The sequence below is a fragment of the Physella acuta genome, unplaced genomic scaffold (genome assembly GCF_028476545.2).
Source record: "Physella acuta isolate Inbredline_101_S28 unplaced genomic scaffold, ASM2847654v3 ptg000281l, whole genome shotgun sequence".
Lineage (NCBI taxonomy): Eukaryota > Metazoa > Mollusca > Gastropoda > Physidae > Physella > Physella acuta.
This window is the reverse complement of record NW_026731800.1, coordinates 21,396-41,916: the sequence shown is the minus strand read 5'-3', so window position 1 is coordinate 41,916 and position 20,521 is coordinate 21,396. Positions and strand designations below refer to the sequence as shown.

The 20,521-nt window shown below is 34.0% G+C and overlaps 3 protein-coding genes across 8 annotated transcripts in view; 1 reads left to right on the top strand and 2 right to left on the bottom strand.

Annotated features, from left to right (window-relative positions):
* LOC131939479 (thioredoxin reductase 1, cytoplasmic) overlaps nucleotides 1–1,706 on the top strand; it is a 31,170-nt gene extending 29,464 nt beyond the window's left edge. For all 4 annotated transcript variants that reach the window (XM_059297803.1, XM_059297802.1, XM_059297799.1 and 1 more), the window contains one exon: nucleotides 76–1,706. In XM_059297803.1, the coding sequence (XP_059153786.1) occupies nucleotides 76–138 (63 nt within the window). In that variant the 3' untranslated portion in view covers nucleotides 139–1,706. The remainder of the gene's footprint in view (nucleotides 1–75) is intronic.
* Nucleotides 1,707–1,752: 46 nt separating this feature from the next.
* LOC131939480 (uncharacterized) lies at nucleotides 1,753–6,650 on the bottom strand. The gene is made up of 7 exons (XM_059297804.1): nucleotides 6,573–6,650; nucleotides 5,869–6,421; nucleotides 5,173–5,414; nucleotides 3,623–4,180; nucleotides 3,087–3,293; nucleotides 2,781–2,951; nucleotides 1,753–2,009 (listed from the first exon to the last, which is right to left on the bottom strand). The coding sequence occupies exons 2-7, from the start codon at nucleotides 6,380–6,382 to the stop codon at nucleotides 1,758–1,760; spliced, it is 1,944 nt and encodes a 647-aa protein (XP_059153787.1). The 5' UTR covers nucleotides 6,383–6,421; nucleotides 6,573–6,650; the 3' UTR covers nucleotides 1,753–1,757.
* A 3,639-nt stretch (nucleotides 6,651–10,289) lies between these two features.
* LOC131939470 (glutathione S-transferase Mu 4) lies at nucleotides 10,290–19,929 on the bottom strand. Of its 3 annotated transcripts, none has more exons than XM_059297782.1 (8): nucleotides 19,843–19,929; nucleotides 13,498–13,567; nucleotides 13,278–13,353; nucleotides 13,043–13,107; nucleotides 12,134–12,215; nucleotides 11,720–11,820; nucleotides 11,496–11,594; nucleotides 10,290–11,319 (listed from the first exon to the last, which is right to left on the bottom strand). In XM_059297782.1, exons 1-8 carry the CDS (start codon nucleotides 19,899–19,901, stop codon nucleotides 11,125–11,127), a joined length of 747 nt encoding a protein of 248 aa, XP_059153765.1. In that variant the 5' UTR covers nucleotides 19,902–19,929; the 3' UTR covers nucleotides 10,290–11,124. The 3 variants fall into 3 exon arrangements, with proteins under 3 accessions (XP_059153765.1, XP_059153767.1, XP_059153766.1); XM_059297784.1 differs by lacking the exon at nucleotides 19,843–19,929 and adding an exon at nucleotides 14,641–14,777; XM_059297783.1 differs by lacking the exon at nucleotides 19,843–19,929 and adding an exon at nucleotides 14,586–14,776.
* Between the last annotated feature and the right edge of the window lie 592 nt (nucleotides 19,930–20,521).

The window sequence follows — 20,521 nt, the reverse complement described above, 5'->3', positions numbered from 1 at the left end:
TTATCACTATGTTGACAGTGTTAAAAAGTATTGATTGTAATGCTGTATTCATGATATTTGTTAATACTGTTTCAGACATTTACCACACTTCATGTGACCAAAAGAAGTGGTGAGAGTGCAGAAGTTACAGGTTGCTGAGGTTAATTCCCTACTGCTCATTACATTTTCTCTACTTTTGATATACCAGTGACATTTTTTTTTTCTTGCTTATGTTGTATCCTTGCATATTTAACAGCATTTAGATATTAAATGTGTTTGCAATGCAAGTTTAATGCAGAGATGCCACATAGCAATGGAAAAAAGATGTACTGTGATCAAAGTGTTGAAAATGGAGCAGTGGGGTTCAAGTTTTTGGAAATGTATTATGTCAAACACTGATGTCCAGTGTTGTATGACGGTGTTGCCTGTAAGCTCTTATAAAGGGTGGGCATAACCTGATGGTGGCATAATTTCATTTTCTGCTCTTTGATTTCATGAAACAGATTTATTTTTTGTATTTTCTCTCCGTTCAAATGATAACTAGCTCTCTGTTCTATGAAATCATTGTTAGTGCAGTATATGCAATTTTTTATGTATACTGTAAAATGGTATTCTCATTAGTAATATTTACTTATGAAACATTGTAAATAATTATGACTATTTCCTTGATCAGTTACAAAAAATGTTTGTTATCGCTCTCTACTTGTTTCATCTGCTTGATCTATTGATTGTTTGCCCTCCATTCCCCCAATATCTACTAAAGGTTAACTTTTTGGACATATTTTATTGCTTTTTCACAATAAGAAAGTATTCAAAAACAGTCCCTCTTTTGACCTCAGTAAGCTACTCCACAAAAGACTGTATATAGGATAGTTTTAGTTTATGGGATTCCTGAAATGGACTTGTTTGCTTTTAAGGGCATGTCTTCTCCCAAATACGAAACAAAACTTTAGCAAAATATTTTTTAAATTTTATTTCAATAACATTAGTTGACATGGAATTGAGCAGAGTTAAAATCTTGATCTGTTTTCTGTATAGATTGATGCTACTAAAAAACCTTTTACATAGCTGTCTATGAAGACTAGTTTTATATTTGACAGGATTTAATATATACTTATATAGGAGGTAATAATGTTTTCATCATTTTTTAAGCAGAAGTTTTTTTTTTAATATTTGAAAAGATTTCTTTAAGTATTAGGCTTAAATTATGATGCAAGTTTTCTTCGCAATTTTAAAAATGTCAACATTTCTGTATTTAATATGAACAATGTGAATGTTATTAAAATAGTTATTTTTTAAATAAAAATTCGTAATCACTTAAATCTTGAAACTGGCTACTTGCTGACATTTTATTTCACATCTGTAAACTTCTCATTAGATTATTTTGTGCTAATGTATATTATTCATTACTTTTAAAATTTTAACAAGCCTTTAAAATTAGTGCAAAAGCTAATAAATGTGTGATTTTTAACTAAAATATTGTGTTGTATTTGATCTAGGACTATTGCACACATGTACTTTAGGTATTTGAGGATCAGTGTGTTTTGTACCTCACACTAAAAATAGCTTTTTAATTGTATAAAATAAAGTTGATGTAAGGATGTCATATATTATAAAAGATTGTACATGATGGCTGCAGTTTCAGAGGATTTAGTTTTGTTGAAAGTTGTGGGCTTTCATCAATTTTTATTCACATGTGCAACATTTAATAAAAAATTGTATTTAAAGCACTTGTTTTTTTCTGCATTTTCATTCACAACAGAATCATTAACACATTTTTAGATAACTTGTTTTATTTTTGATTTTGCTACTTCTGCTTTTGGAACATGCATTTTGAAAGTGCTTACAAGACTGCGTGATAACAAGTCAGCTAGTAAATTATCTTCCCTGTCAATCCATGATGTTTGGAGAGAGATGTCATACTTTCCACAGTTGGACTTCAAAGAATGAATGATACGGTCAATGGTGCAGACACTTGCTTGCAGGTCAATTCTTGATGAGCTCACTGAGTTAATCAGAGTAACCACAGCCTGGAACACAAATTTTTTTATTCTTTCAAGTTTTGCAGTTTAACACCTCCCTACTTTATCCTATGAATATAAAGGATCCATTGCAACCGTGCAAAAAATCTAAATCAAGTTTTGATCAATTTTGACAATTTACAGCCTTTAGGTAACAGGAAGTGGTACATTCTATTTCTGAGTGAACACTAGATTTAATACTATTTCAGTTAGCTAGACAAAATTTCATCTACAAGATCTTTAACTAGTTAATTTTTGTTTTGAGTGATGTCAAATAACTGGAAGCAGTAATTTATTTCCAGTTTAAAATACCAAAATATGCAAGTACCATTTCATTAAGATGAAAGAAATTTCGTGCAAAGGTATAAGATCTTATTATCTTAAGTTAGCGCATACCATTAAAAGCTTTAAAAAAAGAATATTTATTTACATGTGGCTTTTACTAAAATAATGGGACCACATGGCTTAGCGATAGTGCTAGACTGCTGACCCAAAAGTCTCGAGTTTGAGTCAGTAGAACTTCCATGAGCCCACCCAGCTCTGATGGGTACCTAATGCATGTCAGGAAAAGTAAAGGCGGTTAGGTATAATGCTGACCACATTGTCCCATGTCACAGAAACAGGTTAACTCTACATCATTTGCACTGTAGACCGTTAGATTTGAAAAAGGAACTTAACTTTCTGCTTTATTTTCTTAACTCAATAACTATTATTAAATTACATTAAATTGAAATATTTTCTGAAATAAACTGCATTTCTATTTTTTAAAAATGTGGTTACCGAATTATCTGAAAAACATAAAACCCTTTTTCCTCTTAGCCTGCACTTCCAAGAAGAAATGGCTGTAACAAGGGCAATTAATTCCGCCATTGTTGTATCAATACTGTTATTTGGATGCACAATATCTTTTAGATGACCAAAAGTCGCCCAGTCTTCACTCATCCAAGAAATCTGATTGATTTTGAAAAAAGTCAATCGTTAATGTTATGGAGAACTACGCTATCTGTTATAATTGAAAACGATGACAAATTGGAAACATTTTTCCGCTGACCAATAGTTGATCAAAATAGTTTTAAAATAATTTACCTTGTCTCTCTCCTCCATTATCAAGTATGCACCAAAACCAGTAACAGAGGCATCTGTAAATATTGTTGCTTCTGGGGTGAAACACTCCACAATTTTTAAGTTCATTGAATTCTTGTTTTTTATCCATGTCTGTATTGTGTCAATGTTAAAATGATGAGTCAAGCTGGCAAAGTTTATCTCGTTTTCATGGTTGAGTAGCTTTAGCATCTGTGAGTGGTAAAAATATTAATTTTTAAAATGTCATTGCACTGTAAGCACGTCTTATAAAAACGCTTAAAATTCATGTAACAACGTAGTAATTCTTGTTACATCAAAAAAATGTAATTTTAAGTGTTTTGTATTTTCCCAATAACTGCTCAGTAAAAAAAAATCATTTTGGTTTTCAGTTTTATTATAGTATAGTCATGTAAAAAAAAAAAACGTTGACTTGTCCAGTCCAATGAATAACTAAATGCACCCCACACTAACCTTTCAGAATAAACCAAACACTTTACACTGATAGTTGTTTAGCTACATAAAATATATTAAAATCTCACCTTGAGTTTGGTGGCCACTGCCAGGTACCCAAGTTTTTGTGCTGAAGGTAATGAGACACCTTTCTCTTGTACAGTGAAAGGTACTGGCCACCCAACATGAACTGTACAACTCCATTTTGGACCTACTAGTGAAGTGCTCAAGAAATTATTGCCTATTTCCACTTTGTTTGAATTTGAATGTGCAAAACTTACACAATTTAATAAATCCGTCCACACATGTTTGGAAGTTTTATGTGTATTATATAATTGATAAAAATAATGGCAAAACTCAATGTTAATAGGATAAGTATGTTTGTTAACGTTATCTGACTGAAAATTTTGATTGTGTCTTAAGCTCTGTATTTGAGATTCCATTGCCTCTGTTGTATCAAGGTTATCATTTTTTGGAGGACTTTTTTTTATTTGACATTTTTCCATGATAACCTTAAATCCTCTGCCATGTGGACCACTTAGAGTTGATTCTCCATACTTTGCCAAAAGCTCTAACACAGAAGCAATTTTGTCACATTCTGTAGGGCCCCAAAGGCCGTTATTCCTTTTTGATAATAACCCAAAAAACTGAATAGAGAAAAATTACAAGTAAATTAAATGTTACAACTTCAGGTGGGTTTTTGTCATTATTTCAAAACTATGTATAGCACTCTTAAAAAACATTTCATACAATATTTTAAAAATATTCTTGTATTCCTCATATTGGTTAGCCAAAGCTATATATTCATAAAACTGTGGTTAGGTTTAGGGTCAGTCTTTAATATAGAATTAAATTATCAGCATTACAATTTGTGTGGGTAGCGTGAAGTAGAATTCAGCTGTTTATGTGCTCTTGGGATTAGGGGGATAATGTGGTCAGCACTATGCTCAGTCATGTTCCCATCAGAGCTGGATGGACTCAGGGAGGTGCTACAAATACATGCATGGTATCCAAACTCAAAACTTCCAGCTGGTGTTGGGTTGTGGAGAGCTGTCAGCTAATCAGCAAAATGGGAATGCAAGGTTAAGTGTTGGAGCACACAGCTGCTGTTAGTCTTAAGTTTGGTTCCCAAGCTCAAGCCCATAAAATGTCCCTGAGTCCACTGGAGAAATTGACTGGACATTGTGCTGACCACACAATCTTTCTAGGCATTGTGCTGACCACACAATCTGTGCAGAGGTCAAATAAAGATGTAACTCATCTTATAACTCATCAGATCTGATAGGGTACCTTACATAACTTCTGCAGAATTTAAGTAAAGATTTTAAATTTCTATATTTTTTTTTTTAATATATAGGGGAAAAAATCTTTTAACAGATAAAATATTGTGAGGAAATGGAAATATGATAGTCAGCCTACAATTAGAGGCAAGCTAAATCAGTGCCAGTGTGAAGTTGTCTCAAATCCTGTTTAACCATGATATGGCTCTGTATTTATAACACATGTATCATCTCTGTAACTTTTGTTTATGTTATTAAAGATAATGTAGGAAATACCGGTTATGTACTAGAACCTCTTTCACCAGCTGCCTAGTTGCTGGTTAGTTTTTATTTTTATTTTGCAAAATTTAGTAATTTACCTGCAGTTGGACGCAAGCTAATAAAAATGCATGTTCAATAGCTAGGTCTCTGTCTGAATTAACACCTGTCACACAGATACTGTTCTGCCATCTTAAATTTAACTGGGCTTTCCAATAAATATTCTTTAAATGTCTGGATACAATAAGCTGTGAGGTTAGACTTGGGTCTGCTTCAATTAAAGGTTTCATTACATCAAAGAACAACTTCACTGGCTCTGGATATTCAAGCAAAAGTCGTTTTACTATAGAAAAAAGACAAAATACTTTTTTAAAAAATACAATAACAAACTGAAAAATAATTAACATCTCTAAGAGTTAAGAGAAACTGATTCAGTCTATAAAGTTCATAGGACTTCCGTACATAAACCATTTACCCTGCTCTGACTTAAGACAAGTAAAGGTACAGGCACTTATTCCCTCTACATATACTATAGGGACTAGATGTATCCCCATTGAATAACATGTCAAGATACTTAACTTTAGTATTCATTTGTTCGCTTTAGGTAAAATAAAAAAGCATTAATTTGAATTATTAAATATTATCTCCACTTCAAAATATAATGAATAAATAAAAATTTACTTTTAGTCAACTGAAAATTACTCTTTTTAAACTCTACTTTAGTGTGGCCAGTAATTAGAATTAAGTAACTTTCATCTACTTACTGCCATATTATATCCACCAACTGAATTTCTTACCTTGATTGTTTGATGGCATCTGGTATTTTAAAAGCAGGTTATGATTAAACAGTTCTTTAACAGACATGGGCTCAGGTGCACTTTCATCACTTAACAAACTGTCGCACTGATTTTTCATACAGAATGGTGAATTTCTTTTATAATATTTTAAATGCGCTGAAGCAATTTTTCTTTCCAAGTTCATATTAGCATAGCGTAACAATACATTCTTCATCAAACCAAATGGATATTTATCTTTTGGTTTTGCTTTTTTATTACCCTGAGTTGGTATTAATATTTCTGAATTAATTGTGAGAGAAGATTCCTCTTGATTAATTATTTCTTTTTTATCTGTATTGTCATTCAAATGTGTAGACAAAAATACTTTCCCTGAGTGGTAGTATGAAACATAGTTCATTTTATTGCCATGAAAACAATATAAAAAAATATTTTCATTTGTGGGTCTGTTCCAGTAGAAACATTTTGATGAAATTTTCAGTGGTTTTGAGCAGCTTAACAACAGCTTTTTATCCATTTCCTGTTTAATGCTGAGTGTAGTCAAATCTATCTCAACCTGAAATTAATACATTTAGATGAATTAAACTAGACCAAATTTCAAGTCAGTTTTTGTGTTTTGTCACTGTTTGATGTAATGTTAGGCTATCTTTTTAACTGTGCTAGTGTTGTGTTGTAGAGGATACACATATATATTGATTTAAACATACTATGGTGCTGTGGTCATAATGAAGAAGGATCAGTTCAGAAAAACAAAACAAAAAATTTGCCCCAAAACTATTATAAAACTTAAATAATTATTGACAACTAGGCCTATTGGTCAACCCTACATCTACTTAAAAACAAGAGTTATTTGTGGCCTTTCTGTCTAGATCCTAGAAAAGATGCCTTTAAGCCAAAGATACAAGAACAATTTTTTTTTGGACCCTGGCAATTTATAGTGCTCAAAAGTACTGTTTTGTACATTTTTTAATCTTACTGTTACTGTGCTCTTCTTCTTAGTAATTAGTATTATGAATAAAAAAGTTTAATGATCTAGGTCTATATTAAAATAAAAAGACAAAATAAATTGTTTCCAACTTGTACTTGAAGTACGTTTTTACCTTAATATTCTATTATCAAAATAAAATTAGAATTAGTGCCTACCCACTGAGACTTTTTCCAATTTTGAGATGACTTTCCCCTACCTAGTTATCCTAGTACTACCGCAAGGCCCTACACAAACTACTTGTACAATGAAATGTATAACTGATCTACTACTAGAATTAACATTTTTGAATTAACTAGATCTAGATTGAACTACTATTAAACTAAACTATTGTAACAATTTAAACTTAAATAAATAAACTAGGATTAGTAACTAGAGTAATAGTAATAAGTATTAGTTACTAATAATATAATACTATAATAGTAAAACAAGTTATTAAAAAGTCTAGTGACAATTTAAGCGCAATTTCCTTATGTTTCGCCTCTCTCTCTCTCTTGCCGCGCGCAGTGAAGCGAACGATCCCACGTCGCGATAGGCTAGCCTCCCGTATCAGTCGAAAAAAAAATTCCTTTCGAACCTCCGCTCATTCGCTATGGTAAAATCCTTTCGAACCTCAGCTTTGCGCTAAAAACCTACACGACACTCAGTTTAAATGTTCTTAATTAATTTTTTGTGACCGAATGAAAGGATATTTTTGAAAACTTTCTTCGGCAATATTGGTCTAAATTATGGCAGGAATTGATTGGTAAATGTTTCAAGTTGCTAAGTGGTCTGGTTGCCGAGATATGGAGCAAAAACTGCATTTGTTCGAGGTTTTTTTGGCTTTTCCGGGAAATCCAGATAGGAATTCCGGGAATTTTTTTGGCCCACAATCATCCTTGGAACTTGCTTAACATTTTTGCTTTTGGAACTAGTCCTCGATATTGCTTCGTTGAGGAGGAGATACCACTTAAAGCTGCGGACACACATCTATCCATCCATACATCCATCCATCCAGAAATGACGAGTTAATAATCGCAATTGTCCGTATAGAAATTGCGCTAAAAATAGAGAGGGCTACAGTCGGCTACACTTAACACTACTAATTTAAAGATTAGGCCCTATTTTTTAAAAAAATTTACATTGTTATTTGTTTGGCATCATTTAATTCGTTAGTCTAGAATAGTCTAGTATAGATACTAGATTTAGAATCTATATTCTAGTTATCTAGTAGATAGATGTAGTTAGTTACAGTTAGGCCTAACAGTAACTACTAACTACACTAGCTAGCTAGTGACTAGTGTATCGAAGTAAGTATTATTATTGTAAGGCGCTTTAAATTTTGAGCATAGTAGACTTCAGCAGTCTAAAAATGTTGTAAAATATGCCAGTTTGTAACACATTAGTATGTAATTTCCTTTAGCGTTTGCTACAACAAAAACAGTGCAATTTAAAACATGTGCTACTGCAGTTACTAAGTGAGTGATAAAAGAAAACATCATTGTCAGTAACTCTATGTGTTTCTGTTTGGCTAAACATCAATAAACAATCTTGTGACCCTTGTTATTATTGTCACCGCTTTAAACTATTTGTTTAGGGAAATAGTGACCCAGACAGAGTTTCTTCCCCGCCGTCCCGTCCCCCCCCCCCTCCCCCCGAGCGAAATGGAATTTATACAGAAAATATATACTTTTAACAGTGTCCGCCGTCCGCCCCCCTCCCCCCCCCCCCCCCCCGGAAATTTTAGTCCGCCCAGAAAAAAGTCTGGATGTAATGTCACAGAATCGCCCGCGGATACTATGGCGCCAACATTTATTTTAAAAAGCACAATAGAATAGGGACACGGTGGCACATGACATTCGATGATTCGTCCCTGTAACATGTGCGGTCGCAGGCACTCGTCGGCGAAGAGTGTCTACCTCATTATTACGGAGGGTGACTAACGTAGACTCTAGACTTTCATACACCATGCAATGGGGCATCTGGGCAATAGCGTGGACAAATCAGTGCCATAACAACTCAGATTTCAGATCCAACAAATAAAGCACCTACTTTCTTTACATTTAAATAACTGTTTTAGAAAACTAGGCCATTCGTGTACAAATACACAATGGGTAACGCATAGCTGTAATCCCCTTAAAGTACTGCAACTGTCCAGGACGGGGTTACCAGCCCTTTATAAAACTTCTCATTGAGTCATTCAACTATGGCTTCTTACTCCACATCAGTGCGTTATAAAGAGAGACATGTTGATTCTTTTTAGATGATGGTAACGTATTGGGGTTTTGTATGGTTGCGTTGTTACTAAAATAGCATAACCATACACTATATTAACACCCTACAAGACTAAGTCTACCATCTGGTGTTAGTCTTGCCGTGGCTTGGCAGCTTGTGTACCCTGACGACCCCCAGAGCTATACCAGCAGGTGTGTAAACTCTTGTCTTGTGGAACCAAGCTAGGAAGATCTGCGCAGGGTAGGGTCAGGCGAAATCTAGCACCCTGGTCCTTCAGGTTGGGGGTTGAACATAAGGTCAGCAACCTTATATCATATATTGTAAAAAACAACTCGCTACAGAAACGCAGAGAGAAATACAGAATGGATCTCCCTATGGAGAATTTATGAAGCCGAGTGGTGAAAGCCAATATGTATTTGGAAACTACCGACCATTATTTCCACCTTGTCCGCCATCAATATTGGATCTTGTAATGTCCGTACAATGTATGAAGCTGGAAAAGCAGCCCAAGTAGCTGCAGAAATTAGACGCAAGTAACTTAGTAATTGGAGGTAGTCTCTTTCATCACAAAAGGAGACATAAGGCTACTTGGATATCACCTGACTTGTCTACAGAAAATCAAATAGACCAAATATTTATATGTTTCTTAAAAAAGTTCAGGAGATCACTTAAGATGTACGCGTCAAGGAGCTCATGTTGCTTCAGACCATCATCTACTTGTTGCTAAAGTAAAACGCAAGCTGAAGAAAAATGTTGATTTATTTATATATACTTCCTTCCGATCAGCGCAAATCATTCAAAATTTGTCAGAATCAAGAGAATAAAAACTTATACCTATATATAAAATTTCATCCACATAACTGAAAAGGTACTCAATTTATTGGTAATTTAGAAACCAGAAATAGAGTAAAGTACTACTTCCGGTTACCGAAAATTGTTCACAAGGTGAAATTAGTAATAAAACAGATAGTATTAGTTACCTCACAAGCTAAAGACAGTTACAAGTACTATGGTGAAAGAAACCTGCACATATAATATAATGTAATTCTTATCCATGAAATTTCATCCACCTAACTTAAACTGGGCTCAAGTTATTGGCTTGTGAGAAGCCAGGAGTAGAGCAAGTAGCACTTTTGTTTGTCAAAATCTCAATTTAGATTTTTTGCAGGATTACAATACATCCTTCATATTCTATAAACAAAATAAAAAAAACAAAAACAAATAATGGTAGGAAGATAAACTTTTAATCCCCCTTAAACTTAAAGGCAGTGTCTCAGGAATGTGTGTAGAATAGAAGTTTAGTCTAAATAGTTATATCTCTAGTTTAGCAAAAATTTGTTGTTTGCATCAAAAACAAAGAAATTAAGAAAAAATACCTTTGGACATAAACAGCCAATAACAATTTAAATATGAAAAAAATAATTAGCTGTAACATTTTTTATGAGATTTACATTTTACTTTATTGTAATGATCAAAATACAGACCAGTTAATATTTTAGGAATCTAATGATAGAAGTTAAACTAATTCATTATTAACTTTTTAAGTACATAAATTTTTAACTTTTTAAAATAAAATGTTAAATATAAAACTTAATCTTTAACAATCCATAACAAATGTAAACAATAGATTTTATTTCTAAAGGTATAAAAAGGCCATGTGTCTTAAAACTAGCAGCTTACTGTGTAGTAAGTAATAAACTAAACAAAATAAACTTCATCATTAATTGAAAAACAGACTACTAATATAATCTAATAGCAGTTTTCAAGACTAGATACAAGTAGATTTACATCAAATTATATTCATCATCACCTCAATTAAAAAAAAACAAGATCAAGAAAGCTTGTTAACCAAAAATTACTGTAGTGAAGTTTTTAACAATTAAGATGTAGTGCACATTTTTATCACATGTACTGACCGGAGATGTGTGTAAGCCTACATTAAACATCAAAACACGTTTCTTTAGAGTAAAAAAAATTATGGAAATGCATCTTTACACATTTTAAATTGTTATTAATCACTTCAATAACTAATTTAAATGCAGTAATACACTGCTAAGGAATTAACGAAATTTGGCAGTCTTGTTGTTAATAGGACGTACAATACATTTGTCAGAGGATCTATACTCCTTAATCTTAGGCAGTTCCTCAAACCGGTGCAAATACTCATTGAGGCTCTTCCGTCCTTCAAACAGACTAGGTTCAAATAGTTTGTGTTGATCAAACATTTCATAAATGTGGAAATCACAGATTGTTACCTACAGAACAAAAAACAAAGTAAATCACACCAATAAAATTTTTTAGATGTAAAATGATAAAAATGTATTATTTTCATACAGCATTGTTATTTGTAAAAAACAAATGGCTTCGAGTACAAAAACTAAAAGTCACATAAAGTTAAGGTGTTAATATCCAAGATTATTAAAATCTTTACCTTGTCTCCAACAAAAAACTTTTTGTCCCCTAAGAACTTTTCAAGTGAATCAAGAGTTGCTTTAACTTGCTGGACATACTCTTGACGGACAGCGTCAGTCTAAAACAAAATTAACCAGACAAGTTATTTTTTCGGTTATATTAGTACAATTTAAAGTGTTTTTCAAAAGTAAAAGTTTTAGTTTGCCGTAAAGTTTTTTTTTTAGGATATTGAAGAAAACTTACAATCTCAGGTCCATAGCAAAGACGTACAAATCCATTTCTGACATCCATAATGACATCAAGTAAAAGATCTACTTCAGCATTCTCTTTTGGAGTTTCACCATCTATGGATATAATAAATGTTTTCAAGCTTGAACGTTACTTTAAATAATTGTGAAGTGAATTAAGGTGAACAAAAAGAATAAATAATTGATAGAAGATAAATTTATTTTATTTTTAAAAATGAAATACATATTTTGTCATTTTTACTTTTAATTGACAATATTAATAAAAATTTTAAACACTTTGCTTATAACATTTTTCTAACAGCTATAATTACAATTAAATTTATAACTTCAAATTTTTCTTCTTGCCATGCAAGAAAGAAATCTTGTAGTAATAAATTTTACTGTAGGTTAAAAAAAAATTATAACATACAAAGTTTGTACTTTCTTCCAAGATAACGCAAAATAGTGTTAGACTGAGTTAGTTTAACCTCATCATCTATGTAGTATGGGAGCTGTGAAAAAAATATAATTCATTATATAAATCAGATAAGCCTGGAGTTGAATTGGTTAAAAAAAATGCAACATTAACAATTTCAAAGTTATTTTTTTTCTACTTTTGTATCTGTCATTACGATGCAAGATGAGGACAGGGTTGATGCTGGAAGTTGAAGAACAACGTATGACGATCCAATACAATTACAAATCAAGACAGGACGGTGGTGGTTCATTTCATAGGTTAATTACAGTTACATAAAACATATCCACTAACACAACAAGACGAAGACTAATTTCAACTTCCCCTAACAAAAAAATCATACTCTCCGACGTCACATCCTTACATGCCTCATCACATTCAAAATCTTCTATTGATATAAACATTCCACAACACACATACTCTAGTACCCATTCAGTACACCAGTATACCATTAACAACAATTACCAAACAGACAAATGAAGTTTGAAAAGATATGCTCTCTATCTTAAATAAATTCTGTTAAACTTATATTGTTCTTCGTTTATCTAAAATTAAACCTTTTATCTCTTCCTTGAGAATCAATACTTTAAATAGAGCTTATAATATTTTTCTGACAATAATTATACTTTGGTTTATACAAGTCATTCTTAATTTATTGGAGCACTTTTGAATTTGTCAATATTTACAAGACTTCCAAAGACATTGTCACAATTTTTTTTGTAAAAACCTTTAGCTTATCCTAATGAGGAAGACAGTTTAATTATTTTAATTTTTGTCACTCAACAAATTTTGGAAAATGACTCTTCATTTGGATACATTACTTTTAACTAGAAAAATGCAATATTATTGCATGCAGCTGCTTACATTAGGAAAATCTAACCCAAGGGTGTTCTTAACTTTCATCCATTCATCTCTGCTGAATGTTGGACCTGCAAATTTACAGATGAAATGGGAAAATTAAATTTACTCTATTATAAAAGTAAATATTCTGCAAAAAAACAAAACAAACCATAAAAGCTTAGTTATAAGTTCAAAGGTAATACAAATGGAAAGCTGCATTGTTAGTTAGTAATGTTTAAAAAAATAAGACTTGATTTACCATCTCCTTGCACATAACGATCATCATTAAAATCTTCACCAACGTAAGTGAGAAGAAGGCGAATAGGCTGTGCAAGCTGAAATAAAGGAATTTTTAAAATGTATTTCGGCAGCAATATATGTTGAAAAAAAAAACCATCGTCAACCCCACATTACCCTCTATCTAACCCTATATGTTTTTAAATAAAAACCTGTTAAATTATCATGTAACTAAAACATACCCCTCTAATGGCCCAATAACCAAGTCTGGATGGCATTCTGATATACAATAACTTAGAGGTCACCAAATTTCTGTAGAGAAGATTCAACATTGTTATTAACTTGTGTATGATTAGATATTAATAAAGAATGATGGCTTTGTATTTTTGTTAGGTTAACCATCATAGCTTATGCTATAGAAGAAGAAACTCTGCTGTCAGGTTCAAAAGGAGTAGGGCTATGCAGTGGCGTAGCGAGGTCAGGTGTCACCCAGTGCGGCACTTAATGGTGTCACCCCCTCAGAGGTGTAGCAACTCTTCCTGGGGACAAACTTTCAATTTTCGATTTGCACTCCCCCCTCAAATTTTTCTCTATATATTTTACTATGTTTTGCCTTGGTGTCACCCCCCTAATGGTGTCACCCTGTGCGGTCTGCACCCCCCCCCCTTGCTACGCCTCTGGGGCTATGGTACTAGTACTAGATCTAACTAATAGTAGGCTACTTCACTTTTTTTAAAGTAGGTCTATAACTATTCTTCTTCTAAGCTATGACAATGATGTTAGTCATGGTACTGATACTACTGATAGTGTAAGATTGAATAGATTGGTTGTAACTCATCGCACAGAATGTATGTTAGTGCTGCTGTAATGTAACTGTAGTCATGTAATTGCACTGTAAGACTCACAAAGTGTAAGTAAGTGTGTCATATGGCAACATATTTTGAACATATGGGCCACGTCTAGATAGATCTAAATCTACTAATCTAGAATCTTCTTATCTAGATCTAACTAATTAATAGTAATTAATCTAGATTCTATATCTACTCTACTACTCTAGTATTTAGTATGGCTGCGTAATTAACGTATTACTATGTATTACTATGGGCCTACCCCTAGAACTGTTACTCAAAGCTAACAACTTGTTGTTAGCTTTGAGATTGTTTGTTCAACAAATAATTTAATTTATAATAGAAATTTATGTCTTTTCTTAATGATTATTAAATATTATTTTTATAATATTTATTAATGGCTAAACTAATAATTTTAATTTTTATGAATAATGAATAATCAGAATTATAATGGAAACAAAATTAATAGAGAATAAAATTACCCAATCTAAACCAGCATTAATCACAGTGAAAATGAATTCAAGAGAGAACAAGTACCTTGGTTTTATTATATATTGACAAGGCTGGACACAAGCCGGATTTAGAACTAGGTCTAGATATCTAAATAATGATATAGCAGGATAAGATTTTAATGACTAAGCAGTTCTGCTTACTTATTGGCAAGCTTCTAAGAAATAAGGTCAAAGTTTGCGGACTTTCTTGCCAGGTTTTAACAATGTATAAGCTATTTGGACCCGGATTCGTATAGTTAAAGTCGTAAAGCTATTCGAAATCCCGGTTCACATGACGTCATAAGCCATCTAGTTTAGATATTCGTTTACTAAACAAGTTAGGCTATTCGGACCTGGTTATGTTAAATATGTTTCCAGCTACCATTGGGGGGGGGGGGGGGGGGGGGAGGAGGAGAGAGAACCTTTGTCCGTATTGTATTGTCTCCCTTAGACAACTTCATGGTTGTTAATAGCTGTCAACACAGAGTAGATCTATATCCCTTTCCGACACGACACAAGGGTTTTGTCCATCAAATTTTCCCTTGCATAGAAAATGATGTAGATCTAGTACGTGTCCTGACATCGTATACCAAATTTTATCTCCATCGGCCAAGTATTATGCATATTATGCCATGTGTACAAAAATATAGATCTACAAGCAGAGGCTTAGCGACCCTTCCCGGCGCCCGGGGACAAACGACAAACTTTCGATTTGCACACACCCCCCCCCCCCTAAAACTTTCGATGTGCATGCCCCCCCCCTTAAACTTTCAATTTGTTTTCTAACCCATTTAAGTATCAGAATGAGGCATAACATTTCAAGAATTAAAAAATACGCTATCTAAATAATCTATATAGGCTATATATATAATTCTCTTCTTGGAGACAATATAAAACACCAAGCTGTAAGCGCGCCTCCTAGGATAACGCTATCACACCCACCCCCACATGGTCTGGTGAGCAGTGGTTCACGCTAAATATTTACAATCGTAGAGCCGGGTTTAGTGACGGCTATTAGGGGCAGATAATTTAGTTTGAAACTATTTTAAACTTAGGGGAGGTAACTAAGAGGAGGCTGCTTTAACCGGGGGGGGGGTGTTATCGTCCTTAACTAGGAAAATAAAACAACTAAATAGCGGCGCATGATAAGCCGCGGGTCGGCTCGTTATTTTAAATTTTCAAATAATTTTATCAACAGTTTTATAAACTCCATTTAGAATATTAAAAATTTATAATAATAAAAAATAAAAAAAACCACGAGTGATCTCCCCTAAACTTTCTCGAATATTCTTCTATAAATGTATAAAACTACGGAGGATGGCAACTCGGGATATAGACATGATTTTTAATCCATTTTTAATTACTTAAACCTTTTAAAATAGAATAGAATCCGTAGAAAAAGAACTGCGCACCAAGTTAACGCCAAATAAAACGTGTATCTTCTTCTTCTTCTTCGTTCTTAATTGTGAATATGGTGGAGGATTCAGACAAGTCCAACTTCGTGGACAAACCGGACTGTGGTCTCCAGTTTGTCAGGTGCCCCATATAATTTTTCCCTGAGTGGGGTGGGCTGGGGCCAGTGTCTGACTCGTGCTTGGCTTTACAAAGTACATTCCTGGAGTACGTGCTCCGTGTTTTCCGGGGCCTTGCCACAAGGGCACATTTCGCTACACCCAACCTTCAGTTTTCTGTGCATGTGTTGATTTAGTCTGTTGTGGCCTGTTCTAAGACGAAAGATTATGTATTGTTGTTTTCGTGTTAAATTATAATAGCCGTCGTCTTTAATGTAGTGAGGGTGTGTGACAGACCACATTTGCGTTTGTTTGTTTTTTATTATTCTTTTTATTTCTTTTGGGTGTAGCGAAATTTCCGGTTGTGGTTTCTTTCCCCCAATTTTTGCCAGCTGGTCTGCGATCTCGTTACCCTGGATCTGGCAGTGGCCCGGGATCCACTGCAGCACAATTCTGCTGCAGGTATTTTTTAGCCTCTCTAGTGCTGTCATAAGTGTTTGAATATAGGACTCTGGATTTTGTAGGGATTGCAGGACTGATTTGGCATCTGTAAGAAATACAATCTGACTATTCGGTGATTCAGGGTGTTCTGACAGGAGGTTTGCTGCATGTTCTAAAGCTTCTTTTTCTGCCCTAAAATTGTCGGATAGGCAACGTGTATAATAGTGGGGAATATTATAAGTACTTTATAAATTCACATGCGTTTTTTTAGAAACCGGAAATGGCGTAAATTAATACTTCCGGTGAACGGAAATTACTAAAAATTTGAAAGAAGGCAGAGAATTAGATTTTTTACTTACAAGTGAAATTTCATTTATCTATCTGAAATAGTACTCAGGTTATAGGCTTTTGAAAAATTCAAAGTAGAAAAAGTTTCACTTCCGGTTATCGGAAATCGCCGAAAAGTTGATAAGGATCTACAACTGATATTATACTTATATATGAAATTTCATCAACCTAGCTGTAACGGTACTCAAGTTATCGTGTTTACAGACACGCGCGCGCGCGCGAACAAGATTTCAAAATTATGTAATGTTTTGCACGATTACAATACTTTCCATACGAGAAAGTAAAAATGACATTTTACTTTCTTGTCTACAGAGTGTAAAAAAGTATTGTAGTCGTTCACAAATATTGCATTTTGAATAATATAAGAATTGAATAGTACTGATGAGTTGTATCTATATACTAATGCGTAGAACATACCCTACAGCGCGGTCAGTCATGCCCTAACAGTGGTACCAGAGGCGTATCCAGGTTTTCGTTGTAGGGGGAGCGAAAAGAGCAAAAAAAGGCGCCGAATTTTTTTAACACGTTCTATATACGTGTATTATATATATATATATATATATATATATATATATATATATATATATATATATATATATATATATAATTACTAGCTGTATGTCATTACTTCGCTATGATGTACAATACATTGAAAGTAGCACTCTGAAGAAATAAAAACAAGTTAATTAAAAAGTCTAGTGACAATTTAAGCGCAATTTCCTTATTTTTGTACCCTATTAATTTATTTATAATTTATATGAGAGTGATAGGGAGTTACAATTACAAGGTTTTGTTTCGCTAGGCCTAATCATTTTTTCACATTTTTTAAAAACAGTAGAGTTATATGACTAAAAACCATTGCGCGCCTTATGAACATGATGGCGCAGCTATTGAACGTGATGACGCGTGTGGTGTGGTTGGATAAACATGCCTACTAATTCGGTCCAAATTGCTATATAGTACTGTAGTGTATTATGTATAATGTAAGTTTAAAAAGTTTTTTGTGACCGAACGAAAGAATATTTTTAAAAACTTTCTTCGGCAATATTGTTCTAAATTATGGCAGGAATCGATTGGTAAATGTTTCAAGTCGCTAAGTGTTCTGGTTGCCGAGATATGGGCCAAAAACTGCATTTTTTTCGAGGTTTTTTGGCTTTTCCGTGAAATCCAGGAAGGAATTCCGGAATTTTTTTGGCCCACTATCATCCTCGTAACTTGCTTAACAAATTTGCTTTTGGAACTAGTCCTCAGAATTTAATATATCGTCATCCAAAATGCTAAAGTATTACAGCATAATGAAAGTTTTTAAAATCAGAGTTGGTATAAAACCACGCTTTTCGATACCATAGAAAAACATTCGGAATAACAGCCTACTTTTAACTAATTATCGGTCTTATAGTGCTACTTTGTGTTCTTTAAAGATCATTTTTTAACATAGAGATAGGTATGGGTAAGATCACTGTATTGATCACACACCTTTTTAATGGTAATTGCAAAAACAATATTCACAGTTTTACGTTTAAAAAGCTAATTTTCTGGCGGCATGGTACTTTGGTACATTATTACACGTTTTTCTACATGTACTTAACAGATCAGTTCGGGGTGGGTTGGGGGTGGAGGTGGGTTCAACTTTATTCACCACTGTCCGGTCACTTTAGGTCAATTATCCAACCCAGTGTATACCTAGGTGTGACATTAATGTCGCTCTACACAATTGTGGTGGTGAGGTGTGTGTGGGGGGGGGGGGGAAGATAACCAACTCAGAGTGAACATAGCGTCAGTTTTTAGATGACTGTTCTATTACACAAATATATATTACACAAATATGTATTACACAAATATATATTACAGAAATAGATTTAAATAAGTAGCAGTGGTATTATGACAATATTTTTTTTACAGAGGGGCCCATGGGGGAGGGGGGTTGTAACTGTTTTATATAATTTGTAATCGTAATCACTATCGCCCAAACTGTAAGAATACTACTACTTCATCGTGATGACGTTGTTGACCTTGTCAAAATTTCCCCACCACTACGCAGTTCAGTTTGCTCATAAGTAAATTTAAATAGAGGTGCCACATCAGTTGTATTTGTTTCTGTATTGTAATTTTTTTTTAATCACACGATTCAAACTGTATATATAAAGTAATTATGTGTGAAGTTTTATGTATAACTTTTCCTAATTCAATTATTCGTAAGCAAATACATTATACGGTTGCCTTAAACTTAAAACCCCTCTTGCTAAGTAGTACTTCCTTCCTTCCTTATACGGGAACCGGCTCAGAAGGTTCACTTCCATTAGCCAGGCAGGCCTCAGTGTGGCAAACCCCGACAGAGTTTCCCACACATCGGTCGCTACTTCCGTGGGCTCTCACCGGGCTTTCCTTCCCCACCCACTAGACGCGGGACGTCGTCCTACCGCCTGGTACCCAGCTTGATCGTCAATTATTTTAAAACCTTGCCATCCAACCGTCCACATTATAGTTATACTATATCCTTGATACACTTACAATCAGAGACTTAAATTCTGAATTCCAATAGTTGACTCATATAACGACAAAAGCGGCATGTTACAGATCATATAGCGTAATGAAAAGAAACAAAGAGGAAAAGACATTAGGAGGGGAGGGGAGGCTAAAGAAGAATTTTGTCTGATCCAATAGGATCTTAAAAAGCTCATTTTGCGGCTGAGAGTTTTGTTACGTGAATGAAATTCTCCCCCCGCTCGTCAAATCCTTATCGCACAATCCCATTGTTTGTATTGTCCGTCTGTTCAATCCTTGATTAGCGATAGAGTTTGCTAACAGTGACATTGACACTTTTCTTCATTGGTCATGCTGCAAAACCATTCCTTACCTCAAATTCATAATTAGCAATGATTTAATAATTAAATTGTTTAAGCCCTGTTTCTAATCTACAACTATTAAAAATCTGTAAAACTTAATACCTTTTGATAAGTGTTAAGGACCTTAGAGATAGTCGGATCTGTGCTATGTGCCGAGACATTATGTATGATGCTGGTACAAATAGCCTACATCTAGATCTAATACTAATAGATGTATAAATCTTATGATGTGTTATTACGTGCGGAAGTCCCTTCTTAAAACGCGCATAGGACTGACCAAGTAATGGTGTTTAGTGTATATACTAGCTGCAGTGTTTCATCCAGACTTTTTTCTCCGGGGGGGGGGGGGGGGGCACTTGAAATTTTCGGGGGGGGGGCGGTAGACTATCTTCGGGGGGGGGGGGGGCGGACACTGTTAAAAGTATATATATTTTCTATATAAATTATATAAATTTCATTTCGTTCGGGGGGGGGGGGGGGGGCGGTAGAATTTTCCCGAAGAGTTGCCTGGAAGAAACTCTGACTAGCTGATCTTTCGGAAGCGGTTTAACTTTATAATTATATGTTAACAAATGTTGTAATCAGGGGCGTAGGCAGTGGAGTATTTGGGATGGGTGAATATCATAAAATTGGTATTACTTTATTAAATTCACTTCGCAATCTATAATGGTGATTCGTACAATATAAGAAAAAATAGTTTAATACCCCCTCCCCCTCATCACAAACCGTCACAAAATTACGGACACCCCCCCCCCCCCCACCTACGAGTGTGACGCCATTT

Coding starts and splice junctions, on each gene's coding strand:
- LOC131939480 (XM_059297804.1), bottom strand. CDS start 6,382: ATGGATAAAAAGCTGTTGTTAAGCTGCTCAAAACCACTGAAAATTTCA. Junction 5,415..5,868: donor GATGCCATCAAACAATCAAG/GTAAGAAATTCA, acceptor TTTTTTCTATAG/TAAAACGACTTTTGCTTGAA. Junction 3,294..3,622: donor CAGTGGCCACCAAACTCAAG/GTGAGATTTTAA, acceptor TACCACTCACAG/ATGCTAAAGCTACTCAACCA.
- LOC131939470 (XM_059297782.1), bottom strand. CDS start 19,901: ATGTCTCGGCACATAGCACAGATCCGACTATCTCTAAGGTCCTTAACA. Junction 11,595..11,719: donor TTTGCTATGGACCTGAGATT/GTAAGTTTTCTT, acceptor ATTTTGTTTTAG/ACTGACGCTGTCCGTCAAGA. Junction 11,320..11,495: donor AGTTTTTTGTTGGAGACAAG/GTAAAGATTTTA, acceptor TTTGTTCTGTAG/GTAACAATCTGTGATTTCCA.